Source organism: Haliotis rufescens, unplaced genomic scaffold (assembly GCF_023055435.1).
Source record: "Haliotis rufescens isolate VD_foot unplaced genomic scaffold, xgHalRufe1.0.p SCAF_11, whole genome shotgun sequence".
Lineage (NCBI taxonomy): Eukaryota > Metazoa > Mollusca > Gastropoda > Lepetellida > Haliotidae > Haliotis > Haliotis rufescens.
Window position 1 is genome coordinate 5,590,672 of NW_025963791.1, and position 18,718 is coordinate 5,609,389.

Sequence of the window (18,718 nt, forward strand, 5' to 3'; positions counted from 1 at the left end):
TATTTGTTGCCCCACCCTACAAAATACGATCCTCGTCAAACTGCGCCTGGTATCCAAGGTATTTGCTGGTATGGACATGTGACCAAGGTATTTGCTGGTATGGACATGTGACCTAGGTATTGCCTAGTATGGACATGTGACCTAAGTATTGCCTGGTATGGACATGTGACCTAGGTATTACTTGGTATGGACATGTGACCTAGGTATTACCTGGTATGGAAATGTGACCTAGGTATTACCTGTCAGGGACATGTTACCTGGTATGGAAATGTGACCTAGGTATTACCTGGTATGGACATGTGACCTAGGTATTACCTGGTATGGACATGTGACCTAGGTATTACCTGGTATGGACATGTGAACAAGGTATTACCTGGTATGGACATGTGACCAAGGTATTGCCTGGTATGGACATGTGACCTAGGTATTACCTGGTATGAACATGTGACCAAGGTATTACCTGGTATGGACATTTGACCTATGTATTACCTGGTATTGACATGTGACCTAGGTATTACCTGGTACGAACATGTGACCTAGGTATTGCCTGGTATGGACATGGGACCTAGGTATTACCTGGTAGGGACATGTGACCTAGGTATTGCCTGGTATGGACATGTGACCTAGGTATTGCCTGGTATTGACATGTGACCAAGGTAAATGAAATAGGCGTGCCGTATGTCTAAACCAACGATTTAGTCAGTTCGTATGTCGAAACCGATAGTATAGTCAGTTCGTATGTCAAAACCAATGATATAAGCAGTTCGAATGTCTGAACCAATTATATATTTAATTCGTATGTCTAAACCCATGATATAATCAGTTCGTATGTCTAAACCAGTTACATATTCAGTTCGTACGCCTGAACCAATTATATACTCAGTTCGTATGTCTGACGATGATGTAGTCTGTTTCGTATTTCAAAACCAATGGTATACTTGTATTCAGTTCCTATATCTAAACCAATGATAAAGGCAGTTCGAATGTCTAAACCAATTATATATTTAATTCGTATGTCTAAATCAATTTCATAGTCACACACACACACACACACACACACACACACACACACACACACAAAATCTGTTTACCTAGTGTTCTGTCAAACCTCTTGATTATTTGCAATTTCCTCCAATTTTCTAAAAAACTGTGGTCCGTGAGTACAGCGTACTTAAAGGCACCATAACACACTCTACAATATTCATTAGTACAGACCTACCGTCACCCCAATGTCATTTAATTAGTCAACAACGCCAAAAATCAATGATTATTATACGTACTTTCTCAAAGTTGTTGTTTTTTCTGACGGACAGATGACTAGTCACGTGACGATTAGTGTCTCGTGTCAGTCTCGCGTTATTCGTGACACACGTGAGGAGAAAAGATCGCCGCCATTATAACCCACAACAAGAAAGATGAGTATGTCACAATAGGAAGTCTCGAACTCCACTGAAAAGAGTCTCGAAATTTGATAATGTCGCCTCCGCCCGTGTCTGTCGTTTGGAAGGTTTCAAGTTAATACGAAATATTTGTGTTGTAATTGGAACCAGTGAAAAAACAAGCTGGATGTAACATTCGCTCGTGGTGGGTCACTAATTGTGTTCAGACACTTGACGGTCCGTATGTTTGATAAAGCAGAACTTCTGCCGCGAGTAGTGTTGAAATTTAACCCCACAAAGAATGAGGTTAAACTATCACTTAGCACAACGTATGCCGATAATGAACTCTTAATATGAAACTTGACTAACAAGTATTGAAGGTGAAACTAATTTCGTAAGTGGATATTCAGAGCTTCCATTAAACAACTATCACAACGCCAGGACAATGACCTCCATCTGTCTGCCTGGTTGGATTCTTATTTAATAACTTAAGGATACTTGACCTTGCATGGGAGGTTTTAGTATTCAGATTTTGAATATTAATAATTATGTAGCATGATTTCTTGCTTTCCAAGAACTTGAATTATCCAATTTATATTCTACACTGTCCGATCTGTTTTCATTTCTACTTTGTGTTTAAAACAGAGCGCAAACTTACAATTCCATCATCGTAACCGTAAACATGTAGCATGTACAACACACCTAATTGTCAGTTGAAAACAGATATATTTCCAAATAACTAGTTAAATATTTCTATTCGTGTTAACTCTCATTCACTCACTCACCCAAGCGTTAAATCTCTCCTTTGTATTCCCGTGAACCTTCATTAACAAAACATGCCTTTTATGAACGCTTCACGCACATTTCTCATATTTTTAGTACACCGTTTTATCTGTTGTTGTTTGAAGATATGCACCTGGAAATACAAATAAGCACCCCTGGCCTGAAATATGAAGGAAAAATAAATGTCATCTGGAAGATGAAGATCTTAACTTACAAAAACACTGATAATGATGGCAATGTTCAATATTTTGATTGTGTAAATAACGCAGTTCTGACAGGACTGTAGTTGGGTCAAAATAACAAGCACAATAACTATGGATCTGGTAACTTGTAGGATCGGGTATAAATGACCATTGCTGTCCGAAAACGTTCATTTATATCTCTCAAAAACAATCTAAATCCTTAAACTCAGAAGCGGGTGTAACCGCCGCGTGCCAATTACAGTACTGTCGAAACTGTTTAATTCACGCAATTAAAATAATCCATAATTAGAATCCATGTGTACAGATACACTCAGAGGAGGAAAGGTGATCAGTATTCAAGGGGACAAGATGACGGTAAATATGGCAAGAAAAAATGGAGATCGGTAGTCAAGGGGAGAAGATGACGGTTAATATGGGAAGAAAAAATGGAGATCGGTAGTCAAGGGGAGAAGATGACGGTAAATATGGCCAGAATAATAATGGAGATCGGTAGTCAAGGGGAGAAGATGACGGTAAATATGGCCAGAAGAATAATGGAGATCGGTAGTCAAGGGGAGAAGAAGACGGTAAATATGGCCAGAAGAATAATGGAGATCGGTAGTCAAGGGGGAAAGATGACGGTGAATATGGCCAGAAGAATAATGGAGATCGGTAGTCAAGAGGAGAAGATGACGGTAAATATGGCCAGAAGAATAATGGAGATCGGTAGTCAAGGGGAAAAGATGACGGTAAATATGTCCAGAAGAATAATGGAGATCGGTAGTCAAGGGGAAAGCAGACGGCGGTAAATATGGCCAGAATAATAATGATAATAACACATGCAAAGTCAAGTCAATGGTTCACCTGGCGCAAATCAAAATAGGGAACTGCATCGGTTATCATATTTGTAACTGAAGCGTCAAATTTGGAAATGTCTTCCACAGGTCTACTATAAAACTTTTTACATAAACATAAAGTGAGTGAGTAAGTGAGTGAGGATAGTTAGAGGAGAATATAATGGTGCCTGTTGGCACTGGACGCTCCCCTATCTGATGCACACGTGGAAGGAAGGTGAGGTGTGGAGGGAAAATGTAAATTTGCGCGCACCGTCTTATTAAAGAATACTTAATATTTATACATTCGAAAGCTTTACAGGTGATCGGGTACACTATAAGGAGTGATTGACGTTTTCTGACCTGAATAAATTAATATGATTTATTTTTCAATATAATCCTTTCCCACATTGATACACCTTTGTCAACGACAAGACCTTCTCTTGGCTGTCAAAAGGTTATCCACAGCTGCGAATCAAAATAGATTTTTTTGCTTATTTCATGTTTGGAAACATATGGAAGTCTTGCGGAGCCAGATCAGGAGAATTGGGTGGTCGCTGAAAGAGTTCAAAGTCACACACGTAGATTGTTAATAACTGATTTCTGCACTGGCGCATTATCCTTATGGAAGAGCTAATATTCCCAGATTACTTAGTCATAATTACATCACGTATTTGCCTCAAAACTGCAACATAATATGCTCAGTTTGTAGTCTGACCCGTAGGAGGTAATCCACTACGATGACACAACGACAGGGAGACCATAACCTTTCCAGCTGATGAAACAGTCTTTGCCTTCTTCTATGGCAGTGATGTCAAAATTCTTCCACTATTTTGTTTTTAGTTTGGAAGTGGTGAACCCAGAATTCACCCATAGTCACACATTGTTGCAAGAACCTTTCTGGTTCAGCGTCAAACAGAGTACGAATATCACGAGACACGTTTTCACGTGCGTTTTTTATCAGATGTCAGAAGCTTCGGAACACAACGAGCTGATACTTTCTTCATTGCCAAAGTTTCTGTGATTATGCAATGTGCTCTTACGCCCTTTCTCTGCATGTACTTGATCATTGCACATTCCTCCATTTTCCAAAGCTCACATGACACCTCCTTATTTTATTGACTTGCCACAGCGAATCAATTTGCTCATTGGCTCAAGTGTCTGTGGGTATACCTCTGTTACATAACGTAACGTCCACAAGAAAAGATGTCACAATGAAGCTTGGAACATATCCATCAACCATCGTAAATATGAATACAAAGATTTACTTTTAAGGTAAGATCTTAACTTTTATCAGTTCATTTCTTTGAGAAATAGTATCAATTAACAATTATCAATCAACCCCCTTAGGTGTCACGTAGATCCACCAACTCATTTAGATATACTCAACAACAAAAGTTCCTGTGACACCAATATTTTAGTGTATATTTCAAACAAGTAAAGTTTGGTTTTTAATATTGTAGTACATGTATGGAATCAAGTCACAAAACGCAACTGCTACAGAAAAGCATGCATTCCATGCAAAAGTTTACTTTTATGCAAGCCCCATGCATTTCGCTACCCAAGAATGGGTGTAAAAACATGTGCGTTAACGAGATTCCATATTCATTGTTTAGCATCATGTTGATTACAACCACTCAGAAAAACAACAAAATTACGCAATTATTGAACATTACGAAATGCCACGCCTGTCCGAAAATGAGCGTCTGCGAGCCATTGGTATCCTTGAAGCAGGATCGAGTCAACGTCAACGCAAGACAATTTAACGTCCAAAGAAACTCCATTTGGTGTTTATGGCAACGTTGGTAACAGACGAATGCAGTCAGAGACCATCCTTGGAGTGGCAGGCCACGCGTAACCAATAATCGACAAGACAACTGGATTCGAACAACACACCTATGAAATCGATTCCAGCCAGCAACAGCGACTGCATGAAGCATCCCTGGCCTTCGACGAATATCTTCACAAACCGTACGTCATCGCCTCTGATGTGGAGGGATTGTCGCCAGAAGGCCCACCAGACGTCTCATTTTGACAGGAAACCACCGTCAAGCATGTCTACAGTGGTGCAGACAGCGTCTACGCTGGACGGCCATGCAGTGGGGACAAGTTCTATTCGCTGACGAGTCTCGTTTTGACCCCAGCCACAGCGATGGACGGATTCGAGTGTACCGACGTCGAAGTGAACGTTACGTAAATCATTGTGTCATGGAAGACGATCGGTTCGGGGACGGCAGCGTTATGGTATGGGGTGGGATTACAGCAAGACAGACGACCCGTTTGATAGTGGTAGAGGGAAATCTCAATGGACAGCGCTACCACGGCGAGATCATCAGCCCTGTTGTTCTACCGTTTTTACGTCGTCATGGCCCAGGCATTACCTTTCAACATGACAACACCCGGCCTCATATTGCTCGACTTGTTCAGGATTCTCTTCAACAAAACAACGTGAATGTCATCCCTAGGCCGGCTCGCTGCCCTGATCTCTCACCTATCGAGCACATGTGGGATGAGATGGATCGGTGCCTTCGACGTCAACCACGTGTTCCACAGACACTCCAGGAACTTCGAAACATGCTCCAGCAGATATGGACAGATATCCCACAGGACTTTGTGCCACGCCTTTACCATTCCATGAGACGAAGATGTGTTGCTTGCATCGCAACCAGAGGTGGACACACACGCTATTGATTTGTAAATTGACATTTTGGCATGTTCATGGTTTTTTAATGAAATCACGGATTTTCTGAAGTCAGTATGGCAAATTAAACCATTTGAACACTTACAGAAGTCTTTTAACTGTTGCAAACCGAAATTGTTTCAGATTTCGTAAAAAAAACTTTGCATTAAATCTTATTCAATGTCACAGGAACTTTTGTCAAATCTCAATTTCTATGTTGTAAACGCGTTTGATGTGTATCATCTGACGGGCTCTCGGAGTAAATATTTTCTCTTTTTAACATGAATCATGTGACTGGCTTTCTGAGTGAACATCTTCTCCTCAGACATGGATCATGTGACTGCCGTGCAGAGTAAAAATCTACACTTCTTGACATGGATCATGTGACTGGCATGCAGAGTAAATATCTGCTCTTCTTGACATGGATAATGTGACTGACGTTCAGAGAAATTATTTATTTTTCTTGACATGGATCATGTGACTGGCGTGCAGGGTAAAAATCTACACTTCTTGACATGGATCATGTGACTGGCGTGCAGAGTAAAAATCTACACTTCTTGACATGGATCATGTAACTGGCGTGCAGAGTATATATTTAATCTTCTTGACATGGATAATGTGTCTGACGTTCAGAGTAAATATTTATTCTTCTTGACATGGATAATGTGATTGGCGTGCAGATCAAAAATCTACACTTCTTGACATGGACCATGTGACTGGCGTGCAGAGTAAAAATCTACAATTCTTGACATGTATCATGTGACTGGCGTGCAGAGTAAATATCTACTCTTCTTGACATGGATCATGTGACTGACGTTCAGAGTAAATATTTAATCTTCCTGACATGGACCATGTGACTGGCGTGCAGAGTAAAAATCTACTCTTCTTGACATGGATCATATGACTGGCGTGCAGAGTAAAAATCTATACTTCTTGACATGGATCATGTGACTGGCGTGCAGATTATTTACAGACCGCCGTCATATAGGTGGAATATTGCTGAGTGTGGCGTTAAACAACAAACAAAGAAACAAACAAAGAGTAAAAATCTACACTTCTTGACATGGATCATGTGACTTGCGTGCAGAGTAAATATCTGCTCTTCTTGACATGGATCATGTGATTGTCATCCAGAGTGAATATCTACTCTTCATGAATCATGTGATTGTCATCCAGAGTGAATATCTACTCTTCATTAATCATGTGATTGTCATCCAGAGTGAATATCTACTCTTCATTAATCATGTGATTGTCATCCTGAATGAATATCTACACTTCATGAATCATGTGATTGTCATCCTGAATGAATATCTACTCTTCATGAATCATGTGATTTGTCATCCTGAATGATCATCTACTCTTCATGAATCATGTGATTGTCATCCTGAATGAATATCTACACTTCATGAATCATGTGATTGTCATCCTGAATGAATATCTACTCTTCATGAATCATGTGATTTGTCAACCTGAATAAATATCTACTCTTCATGAATCATGTGATTGTCATCCTGAATGAATATCTACTCTTCATGAATCATGTGATTTGTCATCCTGAATGATTATCTACTCTTCATGAATCATGTGATTGTCATCCTGAATGAATATCTACACTTCATGAATCATGTGATTTGTCATCCTGAATGAATATCTACCCCTCTTGGCATGAATCATGTCACTGGTTTGCAGAGTGTATATCCACTCCTCTTGACATGGATCATGTGAATGGCTTCAAGGGTAAATATATCTTCTCTTCTTCTCACGAATCATCTGATTGGCTTGCAGAGTAACTACCTACTCTTCTTTGCATGAAACATGTGACTGGTTTGCAGAGTGAATATCTACTTTTCTTAATATGAATCATGTAACTGGATTGCAGAGCGAATATCTACTCTTCTTGTCATGGCTCATATGACCGGCTTGCAGAGTGAATATCTACTCTTTTTGACAGTATTTCATTTCAGTGAATGGCTTGTCTTCTTGCCATTACTCAGGTGATTTGATTGCAGACTTATAATCTACCTTTCTTGTCATGAAACATGTAACTGGCTTACAGAGTAAATATCTACTCTCCAAAACATGAATTATGTGACTTGCTCTCTATCTCTATCTTTTTGACCTTGATCATGTGACTTTCATGAGGCGACCACATTGCGCAACACGTTTGCCGTGGGTTTCGCCCCTGTGTCGGTGGAGGTAGGTAGTCTGGTGGTTGAGGGCACTGGTTCCAGGAATAACGTTCCTTTTTCCAATACACCACTTCTACCTAGACGGCCGGTAGAATGGGCCCGTTTCTATCAATCGGCTGATCGCACCATGCCCAGTGCAAAATATGTAAGTCACACAAATATGATTTCTTATTCTGTCTTTTGAGGCTGTTGGTCAAGTTACTTCGATAAACTTCACATGTTGAAAATACAATGTGTAATTTGCCTAGAGTCGTATGCCCAGAAGGCGGTGGCTCATTGGCCAATCTGGTGGATTAATTAATGTTCAATTAGTTCTTCTACTTGAGTATACCATCTCAGTATCCTTGGTTCTGCCAGTTGGAGATCCACTGGTATTTACCATCGTCATTATGACACTCCGTTGTGGGTTGGGAGCTGGAGAGATGAACCATGCACACAATAACCATGGCACAAGCCAAACCAAACTCCTCAAGCCAAACAAAACTCCACAGGTGAGAATGCCACCCGGAAGAATGCGTCTACTAGTTGGTCTCGATTTTTAGTGGCTTTTATGGCAATGCTGGAGATGTGCAGGATGTTAAAAAAATTCGATCTGGTTTGCTGCTGGTTGAATGTAATACTGCAAAACACTCAACATCCTTTCAGGCTGCGACATATTTGGTTTCTACACCTGTTCTGATTTTACCACACAAAACTCTAAATTTAAACAAAGGTATTGTCAGAGATAGGGAACATTGTCTCTCTGACATGACAGAAATTGAAATACCTGAGGATTTGAAAGATCAGGGAGTTACACCAAACGTTTCACTTCAACAGACGAAGCAATCATTATTTCAAATACTTATCTCATGACCAACTCCTCCACAAAATACTTAAGCTGGCTATTTTAAAACTGAAGTAAATAAATACATTCCCAACCCACTTCGGTGCTACAAATGCCAGCAGTTTGGGCATGATGCACAATCATGCAACCATCCCTAGATGCGCCATCCATGTGGCGAAGATGACCACTACACATATGGTAACTGTACCCAAACCCTCACTGTGCAAGCTGTTCTGGGGATCATGTGGCTACCTTGAAATCCTGTCCCAAGTTCAAACTTTATCTTCAAAATAAGTCAAATTAAAATACGAAAGAAACATAACCTTCCCAGAAGCGAAGCATTTGATCATGGCTACCACTACTAGGCAGCTGATGACATGGGCACTTTCACAAATGGTAAATAATCGACTGCTGTGGAACTTGGAAACCAACAATCTCATAAGTAACATCCAATGCGGTTTCCGTCAAAATAGAAATACCATTGACCATCTCGTACGTTTAGAATCTCTTGTTAAGAATGCCATTGAAAATAAACAGCATGCAATATCAATCTTTTTTCTATTTAGAAAAATCGTATTTACCACATGGAACCACCTTATTTTAAAAGATCTCCATAATTTGGGATCAAGAGGCCGTTTGCCGTTTGCCTATATCCAATTTTTACCAGACCGACAATTTCAGGTTTGTGTGGGTTCCACCCTGTCTGACCATTATAATCAGGAACAGGGTGCCCCACAAGGCACCATTTTATCTGTAAATCTGTTTAGTATACTGAACCAAATTAAAAACTTCACAATCCTAGAATTTTAACATTTTGACCAGTTATCATTGTGGGCCCTTATTGTGTATTTAAACAGTAATGGCCACGTATTGTCTTCAGATAACATCCGTTTTTGTGCAGGTGAATCGATCAAAATCATGTGCACAGCACAGTTGCAAAAGTGTTTTTTCACGTGCAACTGGTCACGTGGCCATAATACCGCAGCCATACTTGTAAGCAGTCATTAAAAAAAAAGAAAAACACAAGAAAACCAAAGTCTTTACGGCCATTTGTCAGGCCACGCCTTTCAAATGTGCAACGTGAACGTGCCATCGGCATGTTGCAGACGGGAACGTCCGTAGCTGAAGGACGCAAGGACGATGGGTTGTAGTCGACGGACTGTTTATGATTTACAGACGCGTCTACAGCAAACGGGTACCACCGCTGATCGCCCTCGGCCAGGTCGACAACGTGTGACGTCACATGCAGAGGATCGTCAGATTGTCTTACGTCACCTCCGTAACCGATTTTTGACACCTACATCAACCAGAAATGAACTGTTTAGGGGTAGACTGAGTGCGCAAACTGTTCGAAACCGTCTGAGAACTGCTCACCTTCAAGCACGACGGCCATACTGCGGGCCGATTCTGACTCAATTACACAGACGTCAACGTCAATTGAAGGCACAGCGACACTTACGATGGACTCAGAGGAATTGGAATCAAGTCGTCTTCAGTGATGAATCCCGATTTAAATTTGGATTTGCTGATGGTAGGGCGAGGGTATGGAGGCGCCGTCATGAACGTTACGCCCAGTGTTGTGTACAGGAAGTTGACAGATTTCGAGGCGGAAGTGTCATGGTGTGGGGTGCTTTCTGTGACAATGCACGTTCCAGGCTTCTTGTCATCCGTGGCAACCTCAACGCTGCTGCTTACCGCGACCAGGTACTGGCACCAGAACTTCTGCCTTTTATGGCACATGGACCCGGTTTGATCTTCCAACGCGACAATGCCAGACCCCACACCGCAATTTTGACAAGGAATTTCCTTCAGAATGCGGGAGTCAACGTCATGGACTGGCCGTCAAGGTCTCCCGACCTCAATCCCATCGAACACGTCTGGGATGCTCTTGGCAGAAGTCTGCGCACTCCAGAACCAACCACAGAATTTGCAAGAATTTTGCAGCAACAATGGCGTCGTCTTCCCAATCATGTGTTCACAAGCATCACAAGGTCCATGTGGAGGCGCTGTGTGGCAGTTGCCAACGCTCATGGTGGCCATACACGCTACTGAACTTGTGTGCCATCAGATTCTCGTGCTTTGGACTCATGATTTAAACTGTTATTACTCTTCTTGACACGAATCGTGTGACTTGCTCTCAAAGTGAATATCTACTCTTTTTGACAGAAATCATGTGACTGCCTTACATATTGAATATCTACTTTTCTTGACATGAATCATGTGACTGACGTACTGAATAAATATATGTTCTCTTCTCGTCACGAACCATGTGACTGGCTTACAGATTGAATATCTATTCTGCTTGACAGAAATCATGTGACTGGCTTGCAGAGTGAATATCTACTCTTCTTGACATAAATCATGTGACTGACGTACTGAATAAATATATGTTCTCTTCTCGTCACGAACTATGTGACTGGCTTACAGATTGAATATCTATTCTGCTTGACATGAATCATGTGACTGACTTGCAGCGTGAATATCTACTCTTCTTGAATCATGTGACTGGCTTGCAGAGTGAATATCTACTCGTCTTGACATAAATCATGTGACTGGATTAAAGACTGATTATCTGCCCATGTTGGCTTGAATCATGTGACTGGCTTGCAGAGAGAATATCTACTCTTCTTGACATAAATCATGTGACTGACGTACTGAATAAATATATGTTCTCTTCTCGTCACGAACTATGTGACTGGCTTACAGATTGAATATCTATTCTGCTTGACATGAATCATGTGACTGACTTGCAGCGTGAATATCTACTCTTCTTGAATCATGTGACTGGCTTGCAGAGTGAATATCTACTCTTCTTGACATAAATCATGTGACTGACGTACTGAATAAATATATGTTCTCTTCTCGTCACGAACTATGTGACTGGCTTGCAGAGTGAATATCTACACTTCTTGTCCCTATCGTGGGGAGGGCGCATTTGGTTAGTTACGTCGGGAAGACCAAGAACTCAAAAGGCTTGCAAATCGGTCACTCTCTGTCAAAGAACCTGACAAGATTCTAGTTTGCTGTTTTTTCAAGGATAGCGTTTTGATAAGGAAATGGAAGCTGTCAGATGTTCCAGCTCATGACTGGGCCTCGTGATGAATGAAAGGTTTCTCATGAAACTGTTCTTGCAAATTTATATTGAAAACATGTTTTGAGTTTGGCACATTATACTCCTTTGGTAGGTTATTTGGGTGTGAACAAAACTTATGACAATATTCTGTCCTATTTCTTTCAGCCTAATTTGTGGTATAATGTGGCCAAATTTTGCAAAACCTGCAAAGTATGTCAAATGGTTAGCAAACCTAATCAGAAAATCCCAGCCACACCTACGAAACCCATTCAAGCCTTTGAAGAACATTTAAGCAAGGTCAGCATTGATATGTGTTAGTCCTTTGCCTGAAACTAGCTCAGATAATCAGAACATGCTTACTATCATGTGTGCTTCCACGAGTTGTTCAGAGGCTATTCCTTTTAAGAAAATATTATTATCAAGGCTTTGGTAAAGTTTTTCACTGTAGTTGGTTTGCCTAGGACTATTCAGTCAGACCAGGGCTCTAATTTCATGCTCTTAAAAATTAGGACTTAGTGTTTTGAGACAAAATGATTGGGATGAAGGCATTCATTTGTTGTTGTTTGCTGTGAGGAAGTCAGTTCAGGAGTCTCATGGTCCCAAGTCCTTTTGATCTTGTTTTTGGCCATACTGTTCGTGGGGGCCTGGGTTGCCAAGTCGTCTAAGGCGCCGCAATTCGCTGAGCAGAGTTGCGTCCCTTGGACACGCAAGAAACCTATGATTGTGGGTTCGAATCCCGGTTCGCCCCGATTATGTTTCTAGGTTTGTTAGCACCATTCCCGTGCTCGTTGGTTTCACCGAAGTGGTAAACGTCTGAGACCTGCATCACTTCTGGCTTTCCTCCCACATTACGCTGACACGCCGTGATATAACTGTAATACCGTTAAATGCTGAGTTAAACCTACCTCACTCACCCATACTGTTCGTGAACCTTTAAAACAGTTTGTTGAGGTATGTTTCATTATTTCGGGACAGGCTTTCAAAAGCTTGTGACGTTGCAAGGGGTAATTTGAAAAAAATCCCAGGACAAAATGAAAGTACATTATGACAAAAAGTCTCAAGAGACAGATTTCAGCCCTGGCGATAAAGTTTTGGTGTTTTTTGCCAATCCCTGGACAACCACTACGTGTTTAGGTACCACTCTCCGAGTGTTACTTACAGGAAAGTCAGTGTTACTGACTATGTTCTGCAACCACCAAACCGTCGTAAAAAGACACAGCATGTCAATATGATTAGAAAGTATCATGAAAGAAATGACAATGTACCTAATCAGTGTGTTGCAACTGTTTCTACTGTTTGTGATGCTGATACGAATTGTGACTAAGTGAAGATTGATGACATTGCTGACTATGCCTGCCCTAAACTAAGCAATTTAGATGTTTTAGTTAACGTATAAATCGAAGACAGATTCGGTCAAGCCAAGTACCTATTGAAGGGCAGACTCCACTGACTGAGGGGGCCAAGCGAGTCTCAGCTTTTGTGACTCCAGAATGACTTTATCGACACAAAGTTATATATTTGGGTCTCATCAGCCAATATTGGGGGTGTCCAAGCCTACATCGATGATGCATCACTCATTCCATGGAGTGGGACGAACACTCGAAGAGGATCCGTGCCTTCTTAGAGAGACTCACTGAAGCCATGTTGATTGTAAATTGAGTGACATTTTGTAGGTCATGTCATAGGCAGAGGACAGGTTCAGCCCCAAGGTGGAAGCTATTTCAAAATTCAAAATTCCCCAATTCACCAAGAAGATTACTGGGTATGGCTGGTTACTACCGTAAATTTCGTAAAAATATCTCACAAGTGGTAGCAACTCTCACCAATTTGCTGGGCAAAATGGTAAAATTGTTTTGGGTTGTCATACTGCTTTTCAGAAAATTAAAGCCATTCTCGTTAATTCTCCTGTTCTCCAAGCCTGTTCTCTTCAGATTTGCAGTTGATGCTGGTGACAGTGGTGCAGGAACTTCTGTTGCAAGAAGATGCATACAGGCGTTGATCATCCTGTTTGTTATTATTCACTAAAATTTGGAAATTATTCCACTAATGAAAATGAAATTCTTGCTCCATTGATGGCTTTGCAACAATTGAAGTGTACATGGGCTCTACTTTGTTTCCTATTCAAGTGTACACTGCCCATAAAAAGGAACAAAAAGCAACGCCTCATGCGCTGGAGCTTGTCTTTGCAGGTCTTTGATTTAGATATCTAGCTTATTAAATGCAAAGACAGCATCATTCCTAATGCATTATCACGAGGTGATTCAATGTGAATCAGTTTTGACTGCAACACGATTTGCATTTTTGTACAAATTCACTAATTTTTGTGAAGAAAATCTCATGATTATCATGTATGATGTTTACTATTATGTACTGTACAGTTATTTGTACTTTAATCAGCAAAGAAAGTTCTCACTATGGTCGTTTAAACTATTGTTGAACAATGTTGTGGTTTTATTGCATTGTTTCCGTAATATGGAATCTTCTTGAACAACTAGACTAATCCCGCATGGTGTGGAATCCTCCAGAAGAGATTTAGACTATAGTGGAGCAAGCGTATGCATATCTCATCTCACATCACATCAAGACCAGTTTACATAGCGGTTGTGCGAAGATCATAATTTTGACCCTGGATATCCAGCCTAGGCCTATTTTGGAATCTTGACCACTGTTACTGCTAGGTGAATATTGTTATTTCTGACTTTTTGGTTGTTACTACTGCTATTGTATTTTATACTACCATTGAATTTTGTGACTGTCACTCTATTGTGTACTGCCTTTGTAATTACTTTGCTGTAATTCGTATTGATTTGTAAACCTATAAAATTTTATAATACAATTGATAATTGTATAACATATCTTTGTTATTGTTGGTTTCCCACAGAATCTTTTGCGTATAGAATTCTGGGATAACTTATTATTCTAATTTTGAAGTCGATATGTACGCATGACAATATGAATCATCTCATAGGTTTGCAGAGTTAATATCTTCTCTTATTGATGAATCATGTGACTTGCTTTCAGAGTGATTAACTAATCTTCTTGACATAAATCATGTGAATGGCGTGCAGATTAACATGTGTCGTGTAATTGGCTTACGAAGTAAAGAGCAACATTTCGTGACATGTATTATATGACAAAGCCCAACACTATAGTGACCTTGATCTTCTCTCACACACGCGTTTCCTGTATAGGAGATGTCATGCCGTTCCGGGAACATCTGGTGTCATCTTTAATTTATTATTGATACTTAAATGTGGCCTTTCCATTCATTAGGACTTTGGTTATTTTCTGTGGCGCTAAACCATACTCACTCGCTCACTAACGTACGTACCGTGACATTGAAAGTATAACTATTGTATCAAACGCCGCACTCAGCCATATTTCAGCTATATGACGCCGGGCTGTAAATAACAGAGTCTGGACCCGACAATCCAGTGATTGACATCGTCGATTTTCGCAAATCCATTTTCGACCTGCCCATCCAATCCCGTTAGTCGCCTCTGTGACATGAGTTGCTGAAGACCAATTCTGACCCGGATCTTCACGGTCTATGTTATATCAAAACACGGGCGTCTTCAGGCGATAATTAACTTCAATTCATTCCACGCTGGCTATAATATTCAAGTCATTACAGTTAATAATTCACCATTATCCACGTTATTAAGAGAAACAGTCGCCTACCCAAGTGTTTGACACCAAACGTTATTAACTCAATATCCTTCTCTCGAAATAATTTCAACTACAAAATCTCAAACAAATGATCAACCGCTGGGAAAATTATGTTCTACAAGCACTGTCAACAGATCTGTGCTAACACAACATTCATAAAGCCAAACTGTTCACATAATTGTTCTTCCCCGCGTGTAAAATCGGGAGACTTAGTTACATCGGAGTTTCAGCTCATGGCGAATGTACAATGTCAGCAGGTGACAACGCCCCTAGCGGTGCACGCCCAAACTAGGCGTAACTCTGCCTGGACTCGCCTCGATGGCTCCCTAATGCACTTCATAGCCAATATCATATCATGAAATATTTACAAATCGGTGTCGGAGATAATTAAATTTCACAGCAATCTACCCTAAACACGACTCATCTAATTACAGAGACTCCCTGTGGGTCGGCTCGCCCTGCGTTTTACAGCCGTTTAATTATGCATGTCTGTCTCTTTCTACCCGTCGTTCCTAATTAACTGCGCAGTCTCGTAAAATTAGATTTTTTTGCTTTTAATATTTTACTAGATTTTGATAAGTTGATACCAAATCAGTTTCATCAAGCTCTAAATCGATAACTGGCAATGTTCAATTAACGTGATTCGGACAATTTAACTCCTTGGGCTAAACAGCAGAGAGACTCACGGGGAAGCTTTGAGATGATGGTCGGGCGGGGTATGGGTGGGGGAGGAAACGTTGGCAGGAGGGGGTAGGATTTTGAGGGGTCAGGATGGAAGGAAGAGAGAACGTATACGGATAGGCTCCATAAGAGCGATGGGCACGGGTAGAGGAGGGTGGACGCGGATGGTTGAATTTGCCTGATTTTGTATGGGTTTTTTGTTGTTGCACGATTTGAGTGGGGTGGTTTAAACATATGAAGTTTGGTCATCGGAATCTAGGGATGGGGTATATGTGGGGGAATTATAAATTATGTTTTGGTTGTGGTGACAGTGTGATTACAAATGTCGATATAGATTATTTTCAATATGTACAGGTATCCGATTTTGTTTTCACGAATGGTGCTACCATGAATTAAAAAAATTCATTCATTAAATGGCATTAACATGTTATTTGGCAGGACAATCATTAGACATTATATAAATACCTCCGTATATATTGGACGGCGAACTTTTACAGTATAGCTGAAGCAGAGACGGATCCAGGATTTTAAAAAAGAGGGGTACACATAATAAATAAAAATAATTTTTAAAAAAAGGTGTGTGGGTGCACGCCCTCTGCACAGGCTGCACCCACTCTGTATCCGCTGCGCCCCCTCAGTACCCGCTGCACTCCCTCTGTACTCGCTGCACCCCCTCTGTACTCGCTGCACCCCTCTGTACTCGCTGCACCACCTCTGTACCCGCTTCACCTATCTGTACTCGCTGCACACCCTCTGTACTCGCTGCACCTATCTGTACTCGCTGCACCCCCTCTGTACTCGCTGCACCCCTCTGTACTTGCTGCACCCCCTCTGTACTCGCTGCACCCCCTCTGTACTAGCTGCACCCCTCTGTACTCGCTGCACCACCTCTGTACCCGCTTCACCTATCTGTACTCGCTGCACACCCTCTGTACTCGCTGCACCTATCTGTACTCGCTGCACCCCCTCTGTACTCGCTGCACCCCTCTGTACTTGCTGCACCCCCTCTGTACTCGCTGCACCCCCTCTGTACTCGCTGCACCCCCTCTGTACTCGCTGCACCCCTCTGCACCCGCTGCACACCCTCTGTACCCGCTGCACACCCTCTGTACCCGCTGCACCCCCTCTGTACTCGCTGCACCCCCTCTGTACTTGCTGCACCCCTCTGCACCCGCTGCACACCCTCTGTACCCGCTGCACACCCTCTGTACCCGCTGCACCCCCTCTGTACTTGCTGCACCCCTCTGCACCCGCTGCACACCCTCTGTACTCGCTGCACCCCTCTGCACCCGCTGCACACCCTCTGTACTCGCTGCACCCCTCTGCACCCGCTGCACACCCTTTATACCCGCTGCACACCCTCTGTACTCGCTGCACACCCTTTATACCCGCTGCACCCCATCTGTACCCGCTGCACACCCTTTATACCCGCTGCACACCCTCTGTACCCGCTGCACACCCTTTATACCCGCTGCACACCCTCTGTACCCGCTGCACACCCTTTATACCCGCTGCACACCCTCTGTACCCGCTGCACACCCTTTATACACGCTGCACACCCTCTGTACACGCTGCACACTTTTTGTACCCGCTGCACCCCCTCTGTACCCGCTGCACACCCTTTATACCCGCTGCACACCCTCTGTACCCGCTGCACACCCTTTATACACGCTGCACACCCTCTGTACACGCTGCACACTTTTTGTACCCGCTGCACCCCCTCTGTACCCGCTGCAACCCTCTGTACCCGTCAGTCTGTATGTTTTACGATAACACATGATGTCATTGTGTATAGTAACCACTACAGCTACAACATACTGTACTGGTACAAATATGAATTGTAGTGTGTATATGTATCTGATATGTATTGTTTACCATCTCTTATATTGAAAGACCCGTGAAGATCCGAAGTAGAATAGGTCTTCAACAACCCATGCTTGCCCTAAGAGGCGACTATGCTTGCCGTAAGAGCGACTAACGGGATCTGGTGGTCAGCTCGCTGACTTGGTTGATGCATGTCATCGTATCACAAACAAACAAGAAATGGTTATTCAATGACGATGTATATGATGCGATATAACATACAGCATATCAAGGAGTATCTCACAACAGGTGATGCGCACATGGCGTTTCATGGAACATTGGGTCGCTTTTTCACACTCCAGTAATAAGCAAACTGAAGCAGGTATTGTCATGATCAGTTTGAGCGAAAATGTCATTTGTCCGGCAGTTTTGTTTCTGTTGTCTGTCTTCGGCTAGACGCATTCTTGCTACATCATCAACTGTTAGTTATCCCAACAATCAAAATGACGGCACTGCATCTGCAGAGCGATGATATCTATCCTATCTCACATCCCAGTTATCCGTCAAGATAGAATTATTGCAACGTGTGGTTATCATGCGACGACACACTATATTTCTCTATA

General features: G+C 41.9%; 1 protein-coding gene across 1 annotated transcript; it reads left to right on the plus strand.

Moving 5' to 3' along the window:
* Positions 1–2,790: 2,790 nt before the first annotated feature.
* On the plus strand, positions 2,791–18,065 carry LOC125378053 (ice-structuring glycoprotein-like). The gene is made up of 2 exons (XM_048392857.1): positions 2,791–3,093; positions 16,896–18,065. The coding sequence occupies exons 1-2, from the start codon at positions 2,791–2,793 to the stop codon at positions 18,063–18,065; spliced, it is 1,473 nt and encodes a 490-aa protein (XP_048248814.1).
* Positions 18,066–18,718: the final 653 nt, after the last annotated feature.

Excerpts from the sequence above, each read along its gene's own strand:
- LOC125378053 (XM_048392857.1), top strand. The coding sequence starts at position 2,791 with ATGGAGATCGGTAGTCAAGGGGAGAAGATGACGGTAAATATGGCCAGA. Across the intron at positions 3,094-16,895 it reads GTCAAGGGGAAAAGATGACG|GCTGCACCCACTCTGTATCC; the intron begins GTAAATATGTCC and ends CCCTCTGCACAG.